This window comes from Oncorhynchus mykiss, chromosome 2, assembly GCF_057628025.1.
Source record: "Oncorhynchus mykiss isolate SJ-2025 chromosome 2, ASM5762802v1, whole genome shotgun sequence".
Classification (NCBI taxonomy): Eukaryota; Metazoa; Chordata; class Actinopteri; order Salmoniformes; family Salmonidae; genus Oncorhynchus; species Oncorhynchus mykiss.
The window spans coordinates 95198675-95207669 of NC_143023.1; the positions used below are offsets into that span (position 1 = coordinate 95198675).

At 40.4% G+C, this 8995-nt stretch overlaps 1 protein-coding gene across 1 annotated transcript in view; it reads left to right on the forward strand.

The window, feature by feature from the left end:
* Positions 1 to 8995, forward strand: part of LOC110502438 (FYVE, RhoGEF and PH domain-containing protein 6) — a 29553-nt gene extending 20558 nt beyond the window's left edge. Inside the window, exons 12-20 of the mRNA XM_036959911.2 lie at positions 1092 to 1175; positions 1373 to 1452; positions 3743 to 3845; positions 4053 to 4199; positions 4535 to 4637; positions 5398 to 5492; positions 5689 to 5817; positions 6231 to 6388; positions 7297 to 8995. Coding sequence (XP_036815806.2) covers positions 1092 to 1175; positions 1373 to 1452; positions 3743 to 3845; positions 4053 to 4199; positions 4535 to 4637; positions 5398 to 5492; positions 5689 to 5817; positions 6231 to 6388; positions 7297 to 7333 — 936 coding nt within the window. The 3' untranslated portion in view covers positions 7334 to 8995. The remainder of the gene's footprint in view (positions 1 to 1091; positions 1176 to 1372; positions 1453 to 3742; positions 3846 to 4052; positions 4200 to 4534; positions 4638 to 5397; positions 5493 to 5688; positions 5818 to 6230; positions 6389 to 7296) is intronic.

Consider the following 8995-nt stretch of genomic DNA (forward strand, 5'->3'; position numbering starts at 1 on the left):
AAGATGAACGGAGCAAAGTACAGAGAGATCCTTGATGAAAACCTACTGCAGAGTGCTCAGGACCTCAGACTGGGGCGAAGGTTCACCTTCCAACAGGACAACGACCCTAAGCACACAGCCAAGACAATGCAGGAGTAGCTTCAGGACAAGTCTCTGAATGTCCTTTAGTGGCTCATCCAGAGCCCGGACTTGAACTCGATAGAACATCTCTGGAGAGACCTGAAAATAGCTGTGCAGCATCGTTCCCCATCCAACCTGACTGAGCTTGAGAGGATCTGCAGAGAAGAATGGGAGAAACTCCCCAAATACAGGTGTGTCAAGCTTGTAGCGTCGTACCAAAGAAGACTTCGAGTCTGTAATCGCTGCCAAAGGTGTCTCAACAAAGTACTGAGTAAAGGGTCTGAATACTTATATAAATGTGATATTTCAGTTTTTTTTTTATTTATTTATAAATTAGCAACAATGTATTGATGAGGAACTTAAAGGCTGTAAAAAAAATAGTGGAAGGGGTCTGAATACTTTCCAACAGCAGTGTATGTCATGGAAGGTGTCTATGTACACTCAGTGAAAATCAAGCTACACATCACAACTGCTGCTTCCAGACTCTTATTATTGTTATTATTATTATTGCTAAATACTGCACAATTTAAACCCCACCCCACCCAATCCCCCCTTCTCCAAAGGACGTGTAAATATTGGACTATAAACTGTGCTTTCCTGTATTATACTTATGGGAAAAAAATATATATTCTACTGAGACATTTAATTTACATTCTTATATTTTATTGGTTCTTATTGTTGTTGCATTGTTGAGAAGGAACCTGCATGTGAGCACGGAAGCCTAGGGCATGTAAGGAACCTGCATGTGAGCACGGAAGCCTAGGGCATGTAAGGAACCTGCATGTGAGCACGGAAGCCTAGGGCATGTAAGGAACCTGCATGTGATCACGGAAGCCTAGGGCATGTAAGGAACCTGCATGGTGGACGCCGTATACCATGTTTATCCTGACCCAGATGACTAATAAAACTTTAATCTCTCGAGTGTTGATGAGCGATTCCAATGAATACATGTGTGTTTTTTTTTGAACCAGTTCAACGACACGTTGCTGTACACCACACCTGTTCAATCTGGCCAGTTCAAACTCAACAACATGCTGTCTCTGGCTGGGATGAAGGTGAGAGCTCGTCAAACTGTGTCTGAAATGGTACCCTATTCCCTATATAGTGCACTAATTCTGGCCAGAGCCACATAAAGCAGTAGAGATACATTTCAGATGAGTTTATATAGCTTTAAATGTTCCACAACAAAACCATCTTATTTCTCTGATAAGAGAGCTTGTAATAGTTATGTTAAAAATGAATGTAATTGCAGGTCAGCAAGCCCAGCCAAGAGGCCTTTCAGAATGAGCTGACCATTGAGAGTGTGGAACGCTCCTTCATACTCTCTGGCAGGTGAGAACCGGTCACAATATAGAGCAAGTTGTAATGCTTCATATTTAAGCAATAGGGTCTGAGGGAGTGTGGTTTATACCACGGCTAAGGGCTGTTCTTATGCACGATGCAACGCGGAGTGCCTGGATACAGCCCTTAGCCGTGGTATATTGGCCATATATCACAAACCTCCGAGGTGCCTTATTGCTATTATAAACTGGTTATCAACGTAATTAGAGCAGTAAAAATAAATGTTTTGTCAGCCAATCAGCATTCAGGGCTCGAGCCACCCAGGTTATAATACTGATTATAAACATGTATGAAGCTATATAATCTCTTTTATAAAAGGGATTATTGAACATGGCTGGCGGCATTTAGTCAGGATCGGTATGAGATTATTATAAGACATTATAACAGGGTTCATACATTCTTATGACTAGGGCACATGACCCTTTAGTCTCTAAGCTCTGATGCTGCTGGTCATTAGTCGTCTACCAAACTTGCTAACTGCCTGATACTCAGCACTCTATTGTCCTCCTAATCACAATGACATCAATGCAAATGTTTTCGAAAATCTAATTAAGCACTTCATGAGAGCCCATGAGCTCATGAGAGCCCATGAGAACATTTCTATAGGCTATGCAATTGCGCGAGAAAACAGAGTGATGGCCTCTATTAAAAAGAGGATGATCCCATCAGCTTTCTATAGGGTAGGTCTACTACATTTATTTCTCAGCTTTCCTAATATTTACCATCATGCTTATATTTACAAGAGGAGTATAGCCTACCTGGCTGGCATGAAAATAAACCACTGGAAAAGCTTCCTCCATTCGTTATTTAAGTGCATAGATTTTCCCCTGCTGCCCCTGTTTCAATACAGGTGAATGATAATGGTCCAATCTAATTCAAAACAAATGTCACACATATATTATTTAGTATATTTTAAGACAAGATTAAATTAAGAATAGTCTGATGGGTGACAATATTAGCCTATCACGTGTGAATTATATATTATCAGTTGTGAATGATGCCCATCATAAGAAACAATGCCTTCGAAATACAGTCGCACACCTCAGGTAGCCCAGCCCATATTTTAATAAGGTTTGTAATCACTAAAGTGGCCAAATAACTTCTTAAAATTAAGTACATTAATCCACTTTACAAGGGGTGTAGAGCCTAACTTGTATTTATAAGCAGCGGGTAAGTTTCAAGTTTAGGGAAGATGATTTTCACCATAAAAATGCACCTTTTATAACAAAAGCATTACGTGCATAATTGCATTTGCGGTCACTTTTGATAATGGTGTTCTTCCCGCTAAACTTATAGCACAACCATGTGCGCATTGCTGCCCCTATAATGTGAAATAATAGCCTAATAGTTTATCAACATGTTATTCTAAACGTTCTAATCTGTTGAGTCAGCCACATTGCATAAAACAGACCCGATCACGTGACGGAGAGCGGTGTGTGAGAGACGTTTCAGATTGCGCAGCACACACCGGGAGAAGGGCTTGTCAAGTACTTGTCAAATTGTGAATGATAGACTATTGGCGTGTGTACAGCCTGCGTAAAAAAACTAAGCAGAGCTCATGACTTCCAAGCGACTTTTTTCCAAATCATCAGTCTCATCACGCAGCCTTTACAACGTATTACAAATCAAAACATATAGCCCAACGTTTGTAGAGCAACTAAAGTAACCGCTCAACACAGAATAGCCGCATGTGTTCACTCCCTCAAATCGTTTGGAGAAAATATGCTTTCTATTTTATTCAGCTTTATTCAGTTGTATTCTTCATATTATAAAATATTATAAATTATAAGCAAATCTTGTCTGCTAAATGAACTAGTGTAGCCCACAGCCATTTGGCATAGCCACATCGGGACCTAACTCAGAGTATGCTATTATTTTTTGGTGAAATAGACTACATTTTCTTCATATCATGCTTCTTTAGACTTGCCTAAAATAATGGATTTATTGTGAAGGTGTAGGCTATATTACATGGATTTATTAGCCTATAATCCCTTTAAAAAAAGTATATGTGCGGAAGCCAGGAGTTGCTAAATGTGTTTATGTTAATTAAAGGTAAATTACCGTGACACCGAGAGTTATTTGCTTGACAATCACTGGCTGACGAAATTTCGTGACCACCACAGCCCTAATTACAACAATTATTTTAAATAATTGTAACTACATAATAATACATTAAACCTGCTGGCCTAGTATTGGTGTTACCCATCTATTTAACCTTGCATTAAACAATAATTTCATGTCGAGTTCAGCAGTAGTCTGACACTGTCTTCTTCTACTGTAGTTCTGCGGTTGAGAGAGATGATTGGCTGGAGGCCATCTCCACAGCGATCAATGACTACACCAGGAAGAAGATTTCCTTCATCTCCAGCAAGACTCTGGAGGAGGTAGTGATGACATAATTATAGCATGTTATAAGGGTATCGTACATGACAAGCGTTACGATGCATTATAACTGCGTCATAGTGCATTATACCTGCAGGCTTTGAATAAGATATTATATAGGGTTGAGATCGGGAGAAGACAGAGTTCTATTTCTCACAAATTGGGCAATAAAGTCTATTCTGTTCTATACTATTATTTTCTATGTGCAGACTGGGTCTGAGGACAGTGGCAGTGGGGCCCCTTTGGGTTCTAAGGCCCCTATCTGGATCCCAGACCCGAGGGCCACCATGTGTATGGTCTGTACCTGTGAGTTCACCCTCACCTGGAGACGACACCACTGCCGAGCCTGTGGAAAGGTGATGGGTACAAATAAATAGAGCATTAAGAACATTTGAATTAAAACATTATTACACTGTATCGCTATGGATGAGGGGCATCTTCCACTGGGACCACAGAACGTACAGTATGCCTCAGTGGGTTTAAGAATTTCACACACAATCATTTAAGAAAAGCTGTACCGTTTGGTTTATGTTTGAACCTTCCAACCTTTTGGTTTATGTTTCTGGGTATGCAGTAGATATAATGTCATTGCAAATATCGCACACTCTAGAATGCCGTTCAAGCCAATCAGAAACGAGTATTCGACAATCCCGTCGTGGTATAGTAATTCATGTTTGTATACCATCTATAGGTGGTGTGCCAGTCCTGCTCCTCCAACAAACACTGTCTGGAGTATCTGAAGAACCAGCTGGCCAGAGTGTGTGATCAGTGCTTTATTGTACTACAGCAGAGAAGTAAGATGTGTGTGTGTGTGTGTGTTAAAGAACCAGCTGGCCAGAGTGTGTGATCAGTGCTTTATTGTACTACAGCAGAGAAGTAAGATGTGTGTGTCTGTGTGTTAAAGAACCAGCTGGCCATAGTGTGCGATCATAGCCAGCAGAGGCGTAAGGCCTGTCTCCATGTAACACACTGGTACACAGTAGAGGGCCCACTGCCCTAGCCTCTATCTTGTTGTGTTCACGCCATACGAGATGAGGCTACCACTGGCCAGTCTGACAGTGATTTGCTTCTTTGTTCACTTTGGGTCACCGTGATCATCTGTTAATTGTCAGGGCTCCCACCACAGTATACTATGACAATAAACGTGTCATTTGCTGCATTAGCAATGTATCTGAACACAAGACATGCAGGCGATAAACCAAACAGAACAGCAGATTCAGAAGCCATTGTTTACAGATTAACACAAGTACCTGCTAAGGTATCTCCAACAATGACGTGATGTCAATAAATGATGGATTGGCTTTTAATATGGAATAACATTCTTGATGGGAAAAAAATCCTATGTGTCGTTTTAATCAGAAAAGGGACTCCCCCCCCTCCCCCCCCCCCATTAGATGGACATCAGTACAGATTAGAATAGATCTTGCTTCCAAACAGTGGTTCATTGATTGATTGGTTTACTTTATTAGATGAAATAAATCCATGCAGAAGAACACTATACATTTTGGTCTCTGTGATTATGGACGCATCTTTTATCCGATTCCCTTTTTCCAGGTGAAAAGGACCTGTCTGCCACTCTCTCCCCTGGTGGAAAATCCTCCTTTGCTTTCGCCAGGAAAACGAAGAAGATCCCTGCTGCCCTCAAGGAGGTGACTCGTCTACCACTCTAAAGTTCAATCAGAGTCGTTCGTTAGGGGCATCATAGGAAAATGTTTCATAATGGAAAATTAGCATTTCACGTTCAGATATCTCCCCGGTTCAGACTGTTTTCATTCATTCGGTGCCCATTTGAACACGACCACTGATTAGTCAGTGACGTTATCCAATGATCTTTGGTGTTTTCAGGTGTCAGCGAACACAGACAACTCGTCTATGAGTGGTTACCTGCAGAGGTCAAAGGGCAATAAGAAGCAGGGGAAGAGGCTTTGGTTCGTCATCAAGAACAAAGTCCTGTATACGTACGCTGCCAGTGAGGTAGGTGCTGCCGTAGAATGTATTGTAAATACATCTGATCAAGATGTTGTGACAAAGACTTTCTCCATGTTTTCTACACCTGTTACTCACATAACACTCATGCCTCTGCTATTCTATATTTTGAGACAGTATTTCAGTTCTGTTCTGCTATAGGTTTTTTTTTAAATATGAAAAAGACAACTGTGTTTGAGTTTAATTCACCAAAATCCGAAAAAGACAACTGTGTTTGAGTTTAATTCACCAAAATCCAACTTCCGTCTCTCTCTCCCTCTCTCTCTCTCTCTCTCTCTCTCTCTCTCTCTCTCTCTCCTGTCTCTCTCTCTCTCCTCTCTCTCTCTCTCTCTCTCTCTCTCCCCTGTCTCTCTCCTGTCTCTCTCTCTCTCTCTCCTGTCTCTCTCTCGTGTCTGTCATAGGACGTGGCAGCGTTAGAGAGCCAGCCATTGCTGGGCTTCATGTTGAAAGAGGAGGAAGAAGGGGCAGGACCGCCAGTTCAGAAGCAACAGTTCAAGCTCTATCACAAAAACACGCTGCATTACATTTTCAAGGCAGACGACAGCCAAACTGCCCAAAGGTAGAGTACAGAAGGATTTGAACGCCAATCATATGACGCTGATTCATTGAATATATTAGATCTTTTCTATATGTTTTAATACATACATAAGGGAGCTCCAGCCGGTGACGCCTCCAAATACAATTGAAGAAAATCATCAAGGAAAAAGCTTATTTCCATTGTGGTCCTTTTGAAGAGTGAAGGGGTGGGAGGGGGGGGGGGGGGGGGATGCAACAAGGTTATTGATTCCAGAGTTATGGATTTAAGGGCTGGGGAGATGAGCTATAAGCGGTAGTACTTCACTTTATCTCTAAGAGTTATTTATTTACCCCTTATTTTACCAGGAAAGTTGACTGAGAACACATTCTCATTTACAGCAACGACATGGGGAATAGTTACCGGGGAGAGAGTTTACCTCAACATAATATTGCAGCTTCTCTATAGGATACCTATTTGTTCCCGCTTGAAGACATACGCATACTTCCCAGCCAAAACAGTCCGCTAGTGTTTGTGCATATATTATGATGACATTTTGTGACGTTTTTGGACTTCGGTGAGGTGGTTTTTTGGCTGTTCGGGCATTCTTCAATCATGTATTTGTCATTGAATAAGAGACGAGTCGTTGTCCTGCATATTTTTTAATTGAAAAATACTGCACCAAACATTTTAGTTAGATGTAAAAATGCGCAAAAATGTCAATTAATGACAGATTTATTGAGTTATCTTCGATAAATTTGATTATTTTTGAGGAAGTGTAACTGGCTACAACATCTCAAAATAGACAAACAGTACTATTGCGCTCCCCCCCCCCCCCCCCCCTTGTTTTTCAAGCGAAGGTCTTTTAAGAACTGAAGCATGCTGATACCATACTCTCAACTGTGATACACATACGTGATAGCCTACTAACGGTGTTATTTTGTCTTTGACAGGTGGATAGATGCGTTCAAGGAAGCTATGGTGCTCTAACCATCATTCTCTGTACCTGCAGTCGATGAACTGTACCTAAAGCAGTGACGTTACGAAGGTGTGGCCGTGTCACTGTATGACGATGTGAATTTTGTAATTGTATTGCAATACAATTAATTATGTCTCTACTGAAAACCAATAAGAGCACAGTGGAGGCATTCATTGCTGATGCAAGCATAATACCTATATCCCCAAATGAAGGATTTCTAAGCGAAAATGAAATGCACATTTTTATTGTTGATATGAAGCAGATTTTTGGGTGGGATTATGGCTCATAGAACACAGGTGGGTCGTTCCATCAATTAGGTGCCTTTTTGAGCAGTCTAACGGGGTGAAACAAAAAACATTGGATTTCACCTCATTTTAACATTTTATCATGAAGAGCACATGTTCAACTTCATAAAAAAATTTAAAAAAAAATTTTCCATCTCGAGGTTGAATAAAAAATATACTATAGTATAAGTGCAGGTATACCAAAGTAACAGGGTTGGTGATTTCATCTTTAAACAGTCATAAATCCCCTTGTGACAGGAGGATTGGAAGTTTGTTGTGTGCCACAGGGATGAGCAATTGAAAGTAAACTTCTGATTTTTGTTTTATTTTTTTTTGTTAAACATTTCTAGCCTGTCCATCTATGTGTAACAGGGTTGACATGTTATGTTCGACCCACTCACTTTTCCACTTAAAAACCCCAGAAAATGGCCAAGATTAGTAGAACCAGTTTACCTGCTTATACACTATAGTTTGAATATTAGATATTTATTTTGCAGAACAAGGATAAGGATAATAAGGAATAGTTTCACCATATTAAAATGAGAGTTCAGCTCACAACAACAGGGTTGACAAAATGAGGGACAGATGTAAATGAATCACTAATCACATTAAAATAAATACATTTTCAGAAATTACTTTGTCAAAGTAACAAAATAACTAGAGCTTGACAATGATGATGAAATATTGGATAAATGTTGGGATTAAAGTGTGTTAAAATCTTCATAGTTGGTCCAAGGAGGGATGTCAAAATTCATCATTTTTGCACTTTAGCAAGTGTTTTATTAAATGATCCATGTGCTATATATTAAAGGGCACTTCAATTTTTATTTTTATTTAACTAAGCACGGCACTTAAGAACAAATTCTTATTTACAATGACGGCCTACCCCGGCCAAACCCTAGCCAGGACAATGCTGGGCCAATTGTGTGCCGCCATATGGGACTCCAAATCACTTCTGGTTGTGCTACAGCTTGGAATCGAACCAGGGTCTGTCGTGACGCCTCTAGCACTGAGATGCAGTGCCTTAGACCGCTGCGCCACTCGGGAGCCCAAATTAATATAACAGGCTTTTAAAATGCAATATTTGGCCGCGATTTCTACTTAAAATGTCAGAGACGCAAAAGGCACTTATTTCGTGGAACAACCCAGGTTGTAAAGTCCTTATACATGGTTGAAGACCATATTTGGCCTTATTTTACCAATTCAAATGCTGTCAGCCCTGGAGGCTTGCACATAAGAGCTGTAGAGTTTTGTTACCGACGTGTCATTGTGTCATTACTGGTGACATCTGCATTTTTTTAGTATTTACCGTTAAGGTTGATTGAATATCTTATTTTAATGCATTATGCAGAACAGTCAAATAAATGTGTGGTTTTATCACAGGACTTG